This window comes from Dasypus novemcinctus, chromosome 12 (genome assembly GCF_030445035.2).
Source record: "Dasypus novemcinctus isolate mDasNov1 chromosome 12, mDasNov1.1.hap2, whole genome shotgun sequence".
Taxonomy (NCBI): domain Eukaryota; kingdom Metazoa; phylum Chordata; class Mammalia; order Cingulata; family Dasypodidae; genus Dasypus; species Dasypus novemcinctus.
This window is the reverse complement of record NC_080684.1, coordinates 104,855,557-104,874,246: the sequence shown is the minus strand read 5'-3', so window position 1 is coordinate 104,874,246 and position 18,690 is coordinate 104,855,557. Positions and strand designations below refer to the sequence as shown.

General features: G+C 48.4%; 1 protein-coding gene across 1 annotated transcript in view; it reads left to right on the top strand.

The window, feature by feature from the left end:
* Positions 1 to 18,690, top strand: part of LOC101447589 (1-acylglycerol-3-phosphate O-acyltransferase PNPLA3-like) — a 37,205-nt gene that overhangs the window by 8,266 nt on the left and 10,249 nt on the right. Inside the window, exons 4-6 of the mRNA XM_071218740.1 lie at positions 11,413 to 11,622; positions 12,582 to 12,642; positions 15,748 to 15,948. Coding sequence (XP_071074841.1) covers positions 11,413 to 11,622; positions 12,582 to 12,642; positions 15,748 to 15,948 — 472 coding nt within the window. The remainder of the gene's footprint in view (positions 1 to 11,412; positions 11,623 to 12,581; positions 12,643 to 15,747; positions 15,949 to 18,690) is intronic.

Here is an 18,690-nt window from a genome sequence, read left to right as displayed (position 1 = left end):
AACTCATCACACTGGTCAGGAGGCCCTGGGTTTGAACCATGCACCTCCCATGTGATAAGCGGACGCTTTATCCATTGAGCCAAATCCACTTCCCAGAACCTAACTATTTTTAATACTTCACTTACTTAAAGTGAAAAAAAAATCTTTTGCAATAGTTGGAAATAAAAATGCACCTTTTAGTGTTTTACTTTGAGAAAACCAAGTGTTTAAAGTTGCTAGATCTGACCACTATGTTCTTTTAGATATGAGAAGACTTGTTTTTCTCTTACCACTAAGACACCATAAGGTACATAAGGTACCATAAAGTATAGGAAGCTATTTTGATAAAACAGAGTTTCTGTTTTTGTCATAATTATCCAGGAGAAAAGTTTTTATAAACTTTTATTAAAACAGGCTAATGATTTAAGAAATGTTGTTACTGTAACAGAGAGAGAAGTAAATTTTTGTTTTGCATCAGTATACTATTTGGTACTAAGGCTTTAATACTTTGGAGAGAGAGAGACCCATTAAATCTTACTGAACTTTGACCACAAAAATTGCTTCTTTGCACACCTTCTGCACTTCCTGCATTCATTCATGTTTGACCCACATTTTCCTCCTTCCCAATAAACAGTTGTTTTCTCTTAGGACAAAATTACTTTATTTTCTTTACTTTCTTTTAGCAAAATCATACATCCTATGTACCTTACATACTCAAGTTGCCAAAATGATTTTGGAAACTCTCTCCAAGCAAACCTCTTACAACATACAATTACCGTTAGAATTTAAAACTTGTTAGAGTAATGACTCTATTTGGTTATATGCAAACATATCTTTTTCTTTTTAAATACCTAGTTGCATATAGTATTAGAACATTGATAGCTCATAGGGAATGGTTTTTGGAAATACATGCTTTCTTTAGTTTACTATTTTATCAGTACTTTAGTGAGATACAATATGAAACATTTACAAGGACACATTTCTGAAACAGTTGTCTGGAGGCCCGTTGGCAGGGGGTGCTGCTTGCTATCAGGGCTAAGCCATGATTGACCTGCAGGCCTACAAAGCAGCCAGCATTTTTCTTTCTTCTCTTTTACTTTTACACCTTTACCATGATTACATTAATTAAGAGATATTTTACTTTACCAGTACCAGAAAAAAACCAAAACACTACTTTCTCTATTATTTTATGGAAACCTAAGATACCCAAGGGAATCAAGATTATTTCCCCCTTACCACCACTTTAATATGCAGATTGAGGTGGCCTCTGACAGGTTTTCCTGTTATGAAGTTACTTTCTGTTATCAATCTCAATTTAGGCTTTTATTTAATAATGGCTTTCTGGAATTACCCATTTAAATACTTCCGTTTAGAAGATGCTTTTGCTAGCTTCCTATTGAGGCAGGCTGGTTCAGGGAATGGGAAGATGAATCTAAAACCTGTTAATAAACAAAAACGCCCAGTTTATTTTTAAGCAAAAATTTACTAAGAACTATTACTAAGAGTTAAATCATACATATAAAAAAAATTAAAAAAAAAAAGATCATTACATAGATGCCTTTATTTCATGAAACAGCAAAAGGATAGTATCTGAAATTGCTCTAACTGGGTGGATTTAGCCTAAACTTGCCACTGTGATGGGAATTCTGAACTGAGTTTGCCTTTACTTATGGTTATTTCAGGACTGGCCTCACTTTGTATGGTAACTACTCTAGTCTCCCATTTGTATCCATGGCAACTTCTGCTCCCCACGGCTCAGGGGGCAGCAAGTTTGAGACACCCTGTCTCGGTCCCTCCACTGGTGTTAATAACCCTGCTTTCTCTCATGGCCATCCAGATGTGGACTCCCATTTACCTACTCGGGGCAAGAGCCTGGAGGGACCCCATGAACTTTAGGGAAACCACTGCCCGATGGAGTCCTTGGCCCTCAGAGTTGGACGTCCACTCTTCCACTCCAGTGTCTGCCGGAGTCCTGTTATGTCTGAGACTGGAAAGTGGGGAGCCTCCCACCTCAAGTGAAAAAAAAATCCTAAAAGCAACAGGCTGTACCATTCCACATTCCCACCAACAGGGAATAAGCATTCCTATCTCTCCACATCCTCACCAACACTTAGAGTTTCCTGACTTTTTAATAGTGGCCTGTCTAATGGGTGTGAAATGATTTTGCTTTATACTTTTGATTTGCATTTCCCTGATTGCTAGTGATGTTGAACATTTTTTCATGTGTTTCTTCACCATTTGTATTTCTTCTTTGGACAATTGACTTTTCAAGTCTTTTGTCCATTTTAAAATCAGGTTGTTTGCCTTTCGATTATTGTTGAGTCATATGATCTCTGTATATCATGAATATTAAACCCTTATTGGATATGTGATTGCCAAATAGTTTCTCCCATTGAGTCAACTGCCTTCTCATCCTTTGACAAAGTCCTTTGAGGTGTAAATGTATTGAATTTTGAGGAAGTCCTGTGTATCTATTTTTCTCTTTTGTTGCTTGTGCTTTGGGTATAAGGTTTAAGAAACTACTAGCTACCACAAGTCCTTGAGGATGTTTTTCTACATTTTCTTTTAGGAGTTTTATGGTTGTCACATTTATATTTAGGTCCTTGAACCATTTTGAGTTAATTTTTGTATCTATGAGATAGGGGTCTTTTTTCTTTCTTTCAGATATGGATATCCAGTTCTCCCAACACCATTTGTTGAACAGACTCTTCTGGCCCAACTGGGAGGGCTTGACCACCTTGTCAAAAATCCCTTGACTGTAGATGTGAGGGGTCTATTTCTGAGTTCTCAATTTGGTTCCATTGGTCAATGTGTCTGTCTTTAGGCCAGTACCATGCTGTTTTTACCACTGTAGCTAAGCAATATGCTTTAAAGTCTGGAAATGAGATAGTCTTCCAACTTTGTTCTTCATTTTTAAGATCTTTTTGGCTATTAGGGACCCCTTACGCTTCCAAATAAATTTGCTAATTGGTTTTTCCATTTCTGCAAAAAAGGTTGTTGGAATTTTTATTGGGATTGTATTGAATTTGTAAATCAGTTTGGGTAGAATTGATGTCTTAATGATATTTAGTCTCCTAATCCATGAACACAGAATGTCCTTCCATTTATTTACGTCTTCCTCAGTTTCTTTTAAGCAATATTTCATAGTTTTCTGAAAGTAGGTTTTTATGTCCTTGGTTAAGTTTATTGCTAATGCTGGATGGTTTTAGTTGCTATTATAAATGGAATTTTTAAAACTTCCTCCTCAGATTGCTCATTAGTAGTGTATAGAAACACTACTGATTTTTTCACATTAATCTTGTATCCTGTCAGTTTGATGAATTCACCTATTCTAGTTGCTTTGCTGTGGATTTTTCAGGAGATCCTAGATATAGGATCCTATCATCAGCAAATAGTGCAAGTTTTTTTAAATTTTATTTTATTTCTTTATCCAGCCTAATCACTCTAGGTAGAACCTGTAAGCACATTATTGAATAATGATGGTGACTGTGGGCATTCTTGTCTTGTTCCTGATCTCAGCAGGAAAGCTTTTAGTCTTTCACCATTGAATAAAATGCTAGCTGTAGGTTTTCATACATGCACTTTACCATATTGAGAAAGCTTCCCTCCGTTCCTATCTTGTGGGGTGTTTTTATCAAGAAAGGTTGTCGTATTTTGTCAAATGCCTTTTCAGCATCAATTGAGAGGATCATGTAATTTTTCCTCTGCAATTTATCCATGTGGTTCATTACACAAATTGATTTTATTGTGTTGAACCACCCTTGCCTACCTGGAGTAAAACCCACTTGGCCGTGGTGTATGATTCTTTTAATGTGCTTTTGGATTCTGTTTGCAAGTATTTTGTTGAGGATTTTTGCCTCTATTTTCATTAGCGATATTGGTTTTCAATTTTCTTTTTTTGTAGTATCTTTATCTGGTTTTGGTATTGGAGTAATGTTGGCTTCATAGAATGAGTTTGGTAGTGTTCTTTCCTGTTTGATTTTTTGGAAGAACTTGAGCAAGATTGGTATTAGATAGTCTTTGAATAATTGTTACAATTCACCTGTGAAGACATCTGGTCCTGTGATTTCATCCTTGGGAGTTTTCTGATGACTGTTTCAATCTTTTCACTTGTATTTCGCTTATTGAGGTCTTTCTTCTATTTTTTTCTAGAGTCGGTGTAGGTGGTTTGTGTATTTCTAGAAATTTGTCCATCTCTTCTACATTGTCTAGTTTTTTGGTATATAGTTGTTCATGGTATCCTCTTATGATCTCTCTTCTGCAAAGTTAGTGTTAATGTACACCCTCCCATTTCTGCTTTATTTGTGTCTTCTCTTTTTTTACTTTGCCTGTTTAGCTAGGGATTTGTTGCTTTTTTTTGATCTTCTCAAAGAGCCAACTTTTGGTTTTGTTGATTCTATAAAATTTTTTATTCTCAATTTCATTTATTTCTGCTCTGATCTTTACTATTTCTTTCCTTTGGCTTGGTTTGGGATTAGTTTGCTGTTCTTTTTCTGGATTCTCCAGGTATGCAGTTAGATTTTCAATTTTAGCTCTTCTTTTTAAATGTGAGATTTGACGGCTATAAATTTCCCTCAACACTGCCTTTGCAGTGTCCCGTAGGTTTTGATATATTGTGTTCTCATTTTCATTCATCTCAAGGTAGTATTTTTTGTTATTCTGGTCTTTTGGTAAGATCTTCTATCAGTTTTTGGTTTTTCTGTGAAGACTTTGAACTCGCCCTCAGTTTTGTTTTGTTTTTTTGAGATTCTGGGGACCTGGGACCTCCTATGCGTGAGGCAGGCACTCAACCACCGAGTCACACTGGCTTCCGAGAGTTGGTCTTTCATTTGTTTTGCTCGTTGTTTGCTTTTGTTTTTCTAGGAGGCACTGGGAACCAAGCCAGGACCTCCCATGTGGAGGCAGGCACTCAGCCTCTTAAGCCACATCTGCTCCTCTCACCCTCATTTTTAAAGAACAGTTTTGGCAGATGAAGAATTCTTGGCTGGCAGTTTTTCTTTTTCAGTATCTTAAATACATCATACCACTCTCTTCTTTCCTCCATGATTTCTGATAAGATGTCAGCACTTCATCTTATCAAGTCTCTCTTGTATGTGATGTTTTGCTTTTCTCTTGCTGCTTTCAGAATCCTCTCTTTATCTCTGATATTTGACATTCTGAATAGTAGGTGTCTTGGGGTAGGTCTATTTGGATTTATTCTGTTTGGGGTGAGTTGTCCTTGAATATTGATATTTATGTCTTTCATAAGGCTTGGGAAGTTTTTGGTCATTATTTCCTCAAGTGTTCTTTCTGCCCCTCTTCTATTCTCTTCCCATTCTGGGATACCGATAATGCAAATGTTTGTGCATGTTGCATTGTCTTTGAATTCCTTGAGGCTCTGCTCCATTTTTCCATTCTTTTGTCTGTTCTCCTGTCTTTTCAAATTCAGATGTTCTGCCTTTGAAATCACTAATTCTGTCTTTGAGCATTTAAAATCCACTAGGTGTATATTTAAATCTCATCCATGAAGTCATTCATTTCATAGATGTCCGTTACTTTTCTTTGCAGGCTTTCTAATTGTTCTTTATGCTCAACCAGTGTCTTCTTCAGAGCCTTTATTTCTTTAGTGATATTTTCTTTAAATTCTTTGAAGTGATTTAGGAGAGTTGTGTGATTATCATTGATTAATTGTCTTAAATCCTGTATGTCTTCAGGATATTTGGTTAGTTCTTTTCACTAGGCCATCTCTTCCTGTTTCCTAGTATGGCTTGTAATTTTTTTTGATATCGAGGCATCTGAATATGTTGGTGAATTTACTCTGATGGGTTATTTCTCTTTCTTGCCTATTTTTTTTCCACAGCTCTTTTTTGATACTTGGTTGAACTTATTCTAACTCTTTAGAATTACCTGGCTTAAGTTATCAAAATTGTGCCAGGGATTCATTTGCATGGTTCAGATTTTCTCCCAGGGGTTAGGATACATATGTAACAGAGAACAGTTTTGTCCATGCCATTTCCAGACCAGCCAGCTGACGGCGTTTATCAGCGCACCGTTCCACAGAGGTGGTTCAGTCTGGGCTTTCCTGTGTTCTTGTGCAGAATCTCCAGAGTGGAGATTCAAAGCAGGCTCTTCTGGTGGAATTCCCTTAAGGAAATCCCCCTGAATCCCCCTCCCTTTTCCCTTGAAACAGCTGACAGGGAGGAAGGTGTCTGTTCCCCTCTCCATCAGCTGTAGTGAGCCAGGGGTTTTACTCTGGCTTGACATCTTGGGGGAGGAGGAGGAGCCCTTCCCGGCTGCCTTGGGGGCATGGGAACTCAAGTTTGTAGTTTCAGCTTCTTCAACTCTGTGTCCCTCACCCTTCTTGGAGTATGTAGCACTGTCCTGGTTTTTTGACCCCTAAAGTGCCTCCCTCAGAAAGCTTTTGGTTCTTTCTCCATTGTTTCTGAGAGCTTTTAACTCTACCTGTGAATGCGATGCCATCTTCACACAATCCTCCTCCAAAATTGTGTGATTTATTTTATACACCAAATTTAATTGTAAGATAGTATCTAAATTTAAAGACATTTTCTTTTTACATACTGGGGGGCTGGAGATTGAACCTGGGACCCCATATGTAGGAAGCCGGTACATACCACTGAGCTATACCTACTCCCTAAAGACTCATTTTTATGTTACCATTCACCATTATCCAATTTGCAACAGGTGAGCTCCAAATTTAACTTATGAGTTTTTAGGCATGAGCAGACTGACAAAGTTCAAGTAAGCACAGAAGAGAGAATTTTATGCACCAAGTAGCATATGCAAAGGCCCAACTTTAAAATCACCTTCATGAAGCCCCGAGTAATCCTCCAGCTTTCTTCCTTCAGGAAAATTCCTGGGCTATGCATGGAGCTGAGGGAACCAGGGAAGCCCTGCCTCCAACAAGACAAGAATTGGGGCTGCGTCCCCACTAGCTACTTTGCGCAAGGTGTACAGTCCTGTGGGGCTCTTCTGCTAGAAGAATCAAGCGCAGCCGGAGGCCTTAGCAGCTTCCTTCTCGAGGTGATGCTGCTTATTCTACAGGGGGAGGTTCAGTAAACGGTCTAGATTGTCACACCCCCCTGACTCCCCTTAGTAGGCATGACAGAGAAGAGTAGGTAGAGCAGGGTCGAAGGAAGAGGCTCCCATGTGCCCTAAGGAATTCACGCTCTTGCCTGCCGCCTCCTCCTCTGGCTTGATGGTTTGCGTGCTGTCCAGGGGCCCCACCTGGCCCCCGCCCCTGCTGTCCTCCCCTGGGGCCCATCCTGGCAGGTCCTGACAGCAAGGCAGCTTGGGGCCAAGTGCCGGCCGCTCTGCACTTGAAGCAGGTTTCCGCTGGTGAGGAAGCCTGAGTCCGGGGCGCCCTGAGGTGTCGGGGTGCCTTTCATGGTGGCACTTCAAAGGGGAGCCTGTTTCTGGGCCCTACGCCTGCCCCCCCTTCCCTGCTTCCCTTCAGAGGCTCGGTCTTGATTGTTGAAACCTGGGAAGGCTGTTCAAAGGGAGTCAGTGGAAGTTTGGTGGCCCAGGGAAAGGTTTTGCAGCTTCCTGCAGATAGTGGAGGCAGACTGGCTGATAAAGTGAGCTCCTAGGAGGCTCTGTCCTTCTCCAGAGGCAGGATCCCTCAGAGGGTTTTAAGTGCCTTTATTCATTTGCCCTGAGACACGGCTGGGTTTTTAGGTTCAGCCTCTGAGTAGGTTCCCTGAACTCATCATCACTGACCAGGGTGCACTTCCTCACCCATTGGAGAGACCTGCGACCACACGGATCAGCCTCTTCCCTCTGACCCTCTCACACAGGTTTAACTGAAATTCAGGGTCCCACACAGACCACTTTTGGCCACACTGATGCCACATGGTGTGGCAAGAAAAGATTAGCCTTCTTATTTTTAGATCGTCAATCCAGATTCCTGAGAAGACACCCCAAAGGGGAGTCTGCTGAAATGCTAGAGGCTGAGCCCATTGTTCCAGGGGGAAGGGGAGGAGTTTCTGAGTCAATCTGGCATCACACACTCAGCCTGAATAAACCTGTGCCTTCCACACTGAAGCGGCCAAGCTGCTTGGGAGACATCTGGAGCTGCCGCTCTGATTCCCGGTGTCCTGAGAAGGCAGAGGCCCTGCCACCGGGCACACCCATGGCCCCTGAGGTTGGTCCACATCCGGGTTCCACACCAAAGCTACCAAGCCAAACTACTTTCCTAGCAAAGGCACTGGCCCGAAACCCTTCCTTCGGTCTACATTTGCCGAGGATTTAGGAAGCGGCTGTGAGAGAGAGCTCATTTTATGCTCACTGCCAGGGAATACGTTTTGTACTTAAATTGAATATTAAGAGGCCAGAGTCTGGCTGTTCTGTGGTGTACAGGAAACAGCCTTGGGGGCCCCGGAGGTAATGGATTAAGAGGAATCTTAGGGCCTCCTGAAGTCTGAGTAAGGAACAAACCTCTGGGCATGGCCCGGGGTGAGAGTCTCACTGGTAAAACAATAGAGGGCATAGACAGGCTATAATTAACCTTAGACTCAACAGTCCATGTGGGGTGTGGAGGAGAGATCCCTGTCTTTAACTCTCCTGCTTGGCTTACCATGAGATGTCATCAGAGCCGGTGTCTAGATTCATAAGTAGTCACATGAAGGAATTTGAGGACATGCCATAGGGTAGGCAAGGGAGTAAGGAATTTATTAAGAAATTAGAAGAGAGACAGTATGCAACCCAAGATATTAGAGTAGGCATGCTACAGGGTGAGAGGAGCATGCCCTCTCTAGTGGCTTCTGGTTTTATTGGATATCATTAGGGGCTAGGTTTATGCTGAATGGGGTGTTTAGGACAAAGTGGGGGAACTTTATTGAGTAGTTTGATTTTTAGGCTTTGGTGTCCAGTTGTGATTGGCTTCCGGCCATTGCTCTTCAGCCCTGCTGCAGTTTTCACACAAGGGGCTTGTGAAAATAGGTGGGTAGTGTGAGAATTTCCTGTTTTTCTCCTTCCTTCTGCAGGGTGGGTACTGCAAACTATGTTCCCATAACTTGTTTGAGTACATCAGCGGGCACAAGTTGCTGGGGCTGCTTCCACAGCTGATGGGTGAATGCTACAAGCTTCCTCCTTGATAACACATCTACACTGAGTCCAGAAAAATGTTGCTTTAGTATTTTTTCTTGGATATTTTTGTGAAAATTTATTGAGTTTTCAGCCCCACCTCCTTCGGTCCCTAATCTATGTGATTAGTCACCCAACATGACTGCTGGGGAACCAAGAATCAGGGACATGCAGTGACTGGCCTGAGGGCTCACAGTCAACAAGGCTGGACCCTGTGCCTCCTCCCACAGGATGAGGCCTTAAGTCACCACCGGGAAGGAAGCTCACAGCCTCCTCTGCTAAGCCAGCCCTGCAGAGTGCTCTACAGGGCACCTGATCCAGCCACTGCTCTTGGCACAACTTGGCCTGACCCAGGCGAAGCCCCTTGCCCTGCCAGGGGCTATAAAGGGATGGTTTTTTCTCCCCCAGAATGCGGCACCCCTGCTGATGCCCTGACACCCTAGGGCACAGTTCTGACTCTGCCTCCCAGTTCAGGGTTGCAGCCCTTTGGGGTCTGGCTCTGTCCTTTTAATCCCACGGATTTGATCAGAAGCTGCTGGCAGTGTTGGGACTTGGTTCTGTTCAACAAAGAGGTGCAGTGGCCAATTCCTGAGCCCTGCTGGGGGCGAGGGAGCAGGAGTCCAGGCTGTGGACTCAGCACTGTGCCTGTGCTTCCAGGCAGAGTTGACAACTGGAAATGATCCTGGACGCCCGTCTATGACCGCCACTGCTTGGGCATGTCTGGTGACACTCTCGGTTTTCACAAGGGGCAGTGCAACAAGCTTCTATGGGCAGAGGCCGCGGATGAGGCATGACACTCCACAGTGCATGGCACAGCCCCCTCCGCAGACACAGCCCACCCAGATGGCCAGTGCCGATGCGGAGCAGCCTGTGGACCCTGTTCTAGGGAGGGAGAGCACTTCAGGGGCCTCGGTACACACTTGAGCAGAGGCGCAGGCCTCTGAGCAGATGGAGGCTTTTACTGACATGCCAGAGCTTCGTCAGGTCCCACACGCACTGTCATCCCTGTTTACAGGCCAGGAGCCCCAGGTCCTGCAGGAGGAAGTGGCTGTCCCTAATCTTCTCTGCCTTGGCATGGCATGGCACACAAACCTAGAATTCAATCCCTGCTCTTCCCCACAAGAGCTGGGCCACTTTGAACAAGGGTCTTCACCTCTCTGAGGTTGGCTTGAAAGACGTGTGTTCACTACAGCATGATTTCCTATCACTTGTGGTGGAAGGAGCATAGGAAGGCAGGCACAGTGCTGAGCACAGCCTGGCACAGGTGCCTATTTGGTAACGCAGGTCATGCTGTTTCCTCCCCCTCCGCCAGGCCCCTGTGGCTATGGCTGAAGCACAACCACCCATGCCCTACACGCCATACACCCTCTGAAAAGAACAACAGGGCACTCCTGAGGGTCCACTGAGCAAACTCGTACAGTGCTGTAGGAAACAAAAATCGAAGGAAAAATGTTATATGGCATCATATGGAATATCCCTTATATGAAAAATCATCCTTGTGGCTTCCTCCTCCTCAGGCTTAACCAGAGACTTCTGACTCTGGGTCCATGTTCCTTCATGCCAGGGAGGTGCTGCTGCCTTCCTACAGGGCACCTGATAACCAGGTGGATGGTTGTGGTTTGGGAATCATTCCAGACACCAAGTCCCCAGCTGGAAACTGTCCAAAGTGTAGCAACACCTGACTGTCCCAGCTTGGCAGTGTGCAATAAGATTGTTTTAGGATAGAGATGAAGGACAATTCATCCTCAGAATTATTTGTTCCAAAGGCCACTTGGAGAAGAGGACATCTTTTGGGTCATCTGGGCCCCAGATTCACTAATTCATTTGAGTCTCTCAAGGTGATGGCTGTTTGCATTATGAAGGTGTGAAGGGAGAAGACCACAGAGGTTAAGAATCTTGTCCTAGACTTCCCAGCACCAGGGGGGTTTGGATTTGAACCTGTGGACAATTGCATCCTCTAGGGCAGCAGCTGGGTCTCCATCTGCTGTTTCCCCAGTGCCCACAGGGCCCCTCATTTCATGCTCCCTTGATGCACAGACAAAAGGCACTCGAGTGGATGCCCACTGGGCACAGGATTGGCCAGCAGATCAGGCTGGCCTTGGGCCTCCACCTACGTCTTGCCCAAGCACCTCTGTACACTGCACAAACTGCACACCAGCACACTCCCACCTAGGGTGCCTGGCACAGGAGAGCTCAGTGAGGATTTGCTGGAGATTGACTAGGTGCTGCCAAAGCCCCTGGTCTCCCTACACATCAGCTTGCACCCAAGAAGCCTCCACCCAGCCTGAAAAGCCCATGACACAGTGGCCCAGAGCTTCTGACAATGTGTGTCTTGCTTTCCTTCATTATAAGCGATACGTGGATGGAGGATTTACTGACGATGTGCCATTCATCGATGCCAAAACAACCATCACCATTTCTCCATTCTACGGGGAGTTTGATATCTGCCCCAAGGTCAAGTCCAAAAATTCTTTTAATGTCACCCTTGGCAAACTCAATCTGCATGTCTGCTTTGAAAATGCCTACCTTCTAAGTGCAACAGTATTTCCCCCATTTCTCAAGGTGAGTAGCACATGTATGAATGTGTGTAAGCATGTGTGTGCGTGTGTGTACATGCAATTTTTTTGCCCTCTCTTTGGAGGGAGATACCACTTGTTCTACATACAAATAAGCAGAAAGAGTAATTGAACATACAGAGTGGATGAAAAGGAGCCTGTCCCAGAAGCTCATGGATTCTCAATGCTGCTGCCCATTGGAATCACTGGGAACATTTTTAACTACCTAAAGCTCAGACCCCACTCCTAGAGACTGGTGTAATTGGCCATGGGCATTAGAATCTTTATAAAGTTACTCACAGGATTACTATTTGTGGCTGTGGTCAAGAACCACAGCATGTGGTGCTTTAACCTTCTATCTAATCATTTCTGTTTTAGAGTGGCTTCCACCCAGATGCAGTAGGACAATCTGTAAACTGCTTTCCCTGATACTGGACAGTAGGTGCTCCCGGGGAGAAAGAGGGCTGAGCAGTACAAGGTGCAGCCACAGCTGAGCTCCGGGTAGAGGGAAGCCTCCCCAGAACAGGGTTCATGTGCAGGTTACAGAAGTCACTCACTCCTGCGACCCCACCCCACAGCTTCTGTCCTTGCCCACAGGCAGTAGGGGACAGAGTCACAGCCAGGTGAGCAGAAAGGCAGCTCCTCTTGGAGCAGAGGGAACTAGGAAAGGCTCTGATATCTGTCAGGTGGGAGGCTGCCCATGCTGCCCATGCTCAAAGGGAGCCAAGAAAGTACTACCTGGGCTTCACCAAAGGCTGAAGGTGACACCTGAGCCTGAGATGAGAGGGTGCACTGCCTGCCAGGGGCACAAAGCCCTTTGTTGGGCTTGGCTATGGCCCTGCTGGGAACAGGGAGGGGCTCCAGGCCTGAAGGTCCTTCCCTGCATCTCTGCCGTCCTCAGGTGATGTTAACTAAATGGCACTTACGGTTTCCTCTCTGCAGTTACCTTATTTGATTTGCTCCCAGGAACTTGGAGAGATGTGCCTCCAAGGATATTTGGACGCCCTCAGGTTCTTGGAAGAACAGGGTATGTATGGGGTGGGAGATGAGGTGAGTGCTATAAGCAGGCTTCTTTTTGGGAGTCTATAGCAACCAAGACTGAACCTCAGGTATATCACTCAGGCCTCAACCTTTCATGCCAACTTTACTCAATGCAAGCATTTTCATGGGAGATAGGAAATCCTTGTGCCACCTTATAGATGAGGACATGAAAGCCTGGAGAGGTGAGCAAGGACCACGTGGCCCTGTGGGGCAGGGCTGGGACTCGACCCCAGGAACTCAGGACCCCAGGGCTCCTCCTCCTCCCACAGGATCACCTGCGCTGCAGGCAGTTAGGCTGGTTTTCCTCTGGCTTGAACCACAGTGAACCTTCACTTCCTTTAGCAGGGGATGAAGTTGCACAGGGTTCCTGGACTGTCACCCCAATTTATGCAATCAGAAGAGTTGCCTCCAGGCTGGTGTGGGTCCCTCCTGCTAAACTAGTCCTCCCCCCCTGGGCAGGAGGCACCTACGAGTCATCCCAGCTCCTCCAGGCTCTAGAAGCCTCACGGCAGAGGCACATTAGATGAGCTCCTTCCCTTGACCACTAAAAGTTGGCTGATTATAGGTTGAGGCAGGTCCTCTGGATTAGTTTTTGGCCAAGGCAAGCGAGACAGTGTGACCAGAGGATGTAGGGCCAGTCCTCATTCACGGAGTCCGTATTCGCCTACTCACTAACATGCTGGTAACCCCAAAACCAGGACTCGTGGTACATCTGCTGTCACACACGGACACACCAGAGAAGTGAAGGACTTGCGTGGGAAATGCGCACATTCCTGTAGAGGTCGCGCAAGGTGGGGTTCGGCCTTCCCACTGCAGCTCATTTTAAAAGCAAGTGTCCTTTTCAGAGTCAATGTAGTGCCAGGTCTTTCTCATTTTTGTGTTTATTTTGGAGATTTCACAATTTAAAATGACCCCCAAAGATAGTGCCAAAGTGCTGTCTGGGGCGCTGAGCGTGGGAGGCTGTCGTGGGTCTTACAAGAAAATACTTCGTTCAGGCGTGAGGTCTGGTGCTGTTGGCTGTGAGCGCAGCGTTAGCAAATCCAGAGCGTCTATTGAATGTGGTGTCTGTAAACAGAAACGACGTGAAACGAGGCATGGATGGCGGGTTGATGGGAACGTTGTGGCAGAGGCTGCAGCACCTGAGCCTGCTCTGCCCCAGGAGCAACGCCCAGGGTCGCTACTTCGGCTTTGGCGGAACTTACAGACCTTCACTCCTGTGAGGGCCGAGGACCGACTGACAGGCATTTGTCTACTCAGAAAATACTCATCCTGTCCCTGCTGGAGGCCGGGCAACAGGCTACGTGGCAGGCTCCACCGTGAGCTGGCTGCCGTGCCCTGCCCCTGTGGAGCTTGAGTCTTGGGGAGGCACAGGCAGATCAGTCAATGGAAAGAACCTTGGCAGGGGGAGCCAGACACCCTGGGTTCATGCAGGAAGGAGCGCAAAAGCAGGGACTTCAGGCTTCTGGGAGGATTGAAGGCCAAGTTGAGACCTGCAGGTGTACAGGAGCATCCCAGGCACAGGGGACATACAGGTCAGGCCTGCAGGCAACAGGGAGTGGCCTGTTGGGGGGACAGAAGGTGGCTGGGGAGTGCAGTGGGGGGGCAGGGACATGCAGGGAGGAGGACACAGGGGACCAGGGACTGTGGGTGTGGAGAGGGCTTGGCTTCCCAAAGCAAAGGGGAGCCACTGAGGGTGGCTGAAGCAGGAGGGAGTAGGGACAGATGAGAGCTTGGGAGGCCCCACTGGCTGCAGCGCAGAGAGGACAAGATGGGCACCGAAGAGGGCAGGGGAGGCTGGAGGCTGGGACCGTGTCAGCAGCAGGTGCAGTGAGGGAGAAAGGGGCAAAGGGGTTAAGCAACAGGACTTATTGCCGGCTAGGGGCTGGGGAAGGTGAGATTCAAGGGCGACATCCTAGTTTCTGGCTTGGGCCACCATAGGGCTCAGGAGGGAACAGGCTGGCAGGAACGCTGTCGAGCTGATGTGGGCCACCCTTGCGTGGCTGCACAGGGTCTGCAGTGCTGGAGGGCACCCAGGCTGGGGAGGACATCTGATGGGGACTCAGGAGGCAGGATTTCTGGGCTCAGCTCCGCCACCTCCTGGCTCAGGACCAAGCGTTCCATTCCTGGCCTGGGTGTCCACCCCACTGCAGGGGAGAGTGGATGAAATGCTACCTAGGTAGATCCCAGGAACTGCAGACACTGAGGCAGGACTGAGCCCACACAGCATAGGAGTGGTGGCTGGGTCTAACGATGGACGCAGGACCCCTGAGCAGGCTCATCCTCCCGGGCCTCTGCGAGAAGAGGGGTGCCGTGTCCATGTGCTGTGCCACAGGATTGGCATCCCTGAAACTGGGGAAAGAGAAGCCTCAGAGGCCTGGGACCTTCTAGAGCATGAGGTGTGCTTGGGGAGCAAGGTGGGGCTCTCAGGAGGAGCCCCGCACACCTGGGACTACCTGTCGGGGCCCTGCCTGGTGGTGTTTACAGGGTGCCTGCACCTAGGAGGGTGCCCGGCCTGTGCGATGCTCCTGAGTGAAGAGCTCCTTCCATTTCTTTCACCAGTAGACTCTGAGTGGCAAGGCGGGGAGACGCAAGTGTGCTGTCTTGGACGTTAGGTCTGGGCTCAGTTCCTGACTCTGCCACATCCTAGCTGTGTGGCTTGGAAAAGTCCCTTAACCTCTCTGTGCTTCTGATTGCTCAGCTGAAAAATGGAGACGATGATAAGGATAGAGTCAAATGGCCATTTCAGGCCTGACTATGATGTTCCTAGCCCAGGCCTGGAACAGCTTAAGTTTGGCTATTTATTAGAAACTAATGACAACCCTTATCTTTCAACTGCATGAGCCCAGATGTGGACAGGGAGCCCACACAGCTGGTGAGTGAATGAGCCAGGAGCTTATCTCACCTCTCTCCGGCTTCAAAGGCCACACTTCCTTCTCTATTCCAAAGCCTGCCCTCCCTGGACTTCGGCTAAAGATGGACCTGCAGCGTACCATGTTTGCTGCCTCCCCTCTGGTTGTGTGGGTGGGCGGGTGCTAAGTCACGGTCTGTTTCCCAGATTGCCCTGATGGGAGCTTGCCCATGCCCTTCGCAGGCATCTGTGCCAGGCCAGGGCCCAGCCTGAATTCATCCTCGGAAGAGAGCGCATCGGAGGTCATGGTGCCCTGCTGGGAGAGCAGGGGCGTGGAGCCCCCCCGGGAGAGAGCTGCTGGGGAGACGAGGCCCGAGGGGGCTGAGCTGCTGGACCACCTGCCCCTCAGCATGCGGGAGAGACTCTCCCCCGAGCTCACTACAGGTACCCTTTTAGTTTCCTAGGCTGCTGTCGAAGTGAAATGGTTTGGCTTCAATTTGGGCCTCTAAGAGTTTCTGGTTTTGAGGCTGATAAAACTGCAAACCAAGGCGTGCTTCATCTCTGAAGACTGTGGCTTCTGCGATGGCTCCGGTGATCACTGGTCTTGAGATGCTCACGTGGCAAGGCCCAGGGCAGCGCTGAGCTGGTGTTCAGCCTCCGGCTGCTCCATCTGGGGCCTTCTCTCTCTCGTGTCTCATTCCACGTAGAGGAAGAGGAGTAGGACTCGTCCTGACCGAGGAGAACCAAAGCTTAACTGACGTAGTGTCATGACCAGGCTCACACCCAGAGGAGGGATGGAATTCACGAACACATTTTTATGGCGTGTACACAGCTTGCACCTGCTAGATACCAACTGTTCAGGGCTGGGGACGGGAAAAGGATGGAGGTTTCAGTAGACGTTTGAAGGAGAAAAGGGTTTCTTTCCTGCGTGGTCTGAGGAAGTGACGTCGTCGAGTTGAGAAGATGGGGCAGAGCGTCAGGCTACGCCCAGGGCAGCCCCTCCTCCCTGGCACAGGCGAAGCTCCAGGCCCCGCCTCCACAGAAAGAGGCTCCGCTGGAGGTGCCACGTCACACCTGGCACAGCCCGAGTGTGGGGTGCCAAATCTCACCTACCACAGGCTGGCTTGTGGCGCCAACCTCCCCCTGGCACAGACCACGCTGAGGGAGCCACTTCCCACCAGGCACAGGCCAAGCTCAGGGCGCCATCTCCCTCTGTAACAGGTCAGGATTGGAGCCACCATGGCACACCTGACATAGGCCGAGTCTGAGGCCACCACCAACTCCCACAGGTACAGGCTCCCACCTGACCAGGAGCCTGGCTGAGTCGCCCTTCCCATGGTCACTGGAAGGGAAACAGCCTATGGCTGAGCCCACCATCACGTCTCCCCATAAGCCCTCACTCCTCAGGCCCTCTGCCCACCTTCCTGACTGCCCCTCCCGACGGCTCCTGTGCTCTCTCTGCTCTGCACCCAGGGGCCTTCTCAGGAGACCTGCCTTGTCCTTTCAGAGGGCCATCGCAGTCACCGCACTCTGCCCACTAATCCACCCCAAAGCCACCTTCTTCGAGATGCCTCTCCTAATCTCCGTTTCCCCCAGATCCACAATTCTGAACCTCAGTGGAAAGGTGGTACATTTTATGCCACCCAATATTGATGGACAGGTAGATAGATAGTGTAGCAGTTTGGCATTGCTTATGAATTCCAAAAGTAGATACTGGATTATGTTTGTAAAGTGGTTTGCTCTACTGGATGTGCTCCTTGGGCCACGTCACAGAGAAAACGACATGGCAGAGGATTTTGGAGTTTGATGCTGGGCCCAAGGAATTACATGCACAGGAGAGGAACACAGGAATAGAGACGGCTCTATAGCCACGGTGGGGGCCCCGAGAGCCAGCGAGCCTGACAGTCTACAGTTGGCCTCGTGGAGAGGGCAGAGCAGTTGAGCCCGTAGAGGAACAAGCCCCGGGAAGGACGAGACTTAGCCCAACCTACAGCTGGTATTGGAAGCAGCTGGGACCACAAAGCCTTAAAAGGAAGAGAGGCTGAGCCCTGGCAGGCGTCATCCACAGCCATCCTGCTCCAACACCTGGCAACAGATTCTGATGAGGGAGGTAACTTACTCTTATGGCCAGGTATCTGTAAACTTCTACCCCAAATAAATACCCTTTACAAAAGCCAACAGATTTCTGGTATTTGCATCAGCACCCCTTTGGCTGACTAATACAAATGTACAAAGCAGCTTCCATGTCAGGCAGCTGGAGAAAGGGACGCATCAGGCACAACCCCTGCCTGGGGGCACTAACACCTTAACAGGTGAGAGGCAGCATCTGCCCAGGGGACGTGATGTGAGGCTTCAGGAGGTGATCCTTAGAAAGAAACGGCTGGGGCCCTGGGAAGGAGACCCGTCCAGGAGAGAGATGTCAGGAGCAGCTCTTAGAGCAGGTGGTATCTGAGGTGGACACTCCTGCACTCCTGCCCTGATACCTGGAGTGGCAAAGAGGTCCACTGGAACCTGCAGCCCATGTCGGGGCTGCTGTGGGCTCCGTCCCTGTCTGATCGTGACAAGCCCCGGCTGTGAGAACGTCAGCCCGTTTCTCCCTGGGGAGAGCCTCTCACATGCTGGCTCTGACATAGCTTGCCAGGGCTGCCGTGACAGACACCGCAGACTGGTGGCCTCATTGACAGGACTTCAGCACCCCAAGATGGGGAGCCTAGAAGTCCACCCCCGGGTGCTGACAGAGCTGGCTTTCTCCCTGCAGCCTGCACAGCCTCTGGCTCTGGGACTCTCTGCCCCTGGGTCTCCTCCTTGCTCCCGCTGCCTTCTGGCTTCTTCTGTGTCCAAATCGCTGCTCATGAGGACTTGGCCCTACTGGGCACCGTCCACCCTCGTCCACCGTGGGCCACCGTGGCTGGTATGGCTTCCTCATGCCCACGGCCCCAGGGCAGGACTTGAACGTGGTGTCTCTGGGGGACACGACTCATTCCCAGCAGCTGCCCGGACTATTCACAGCAAGTTCAAGCAGCAACAGGTAGAGGGGTTTGCTTTCACATGGAGGGACACACCCCTGATGGGCAGTGCCCCCATTTTCTCTTTTAGTACTGAGAGAAGCACTGACAGACAGTGGCGCCTTCAGGAGCGAGCTATGTGGCCTCTTCCTGCTGAGATTCCTGTCCTTCATGCTGTTTC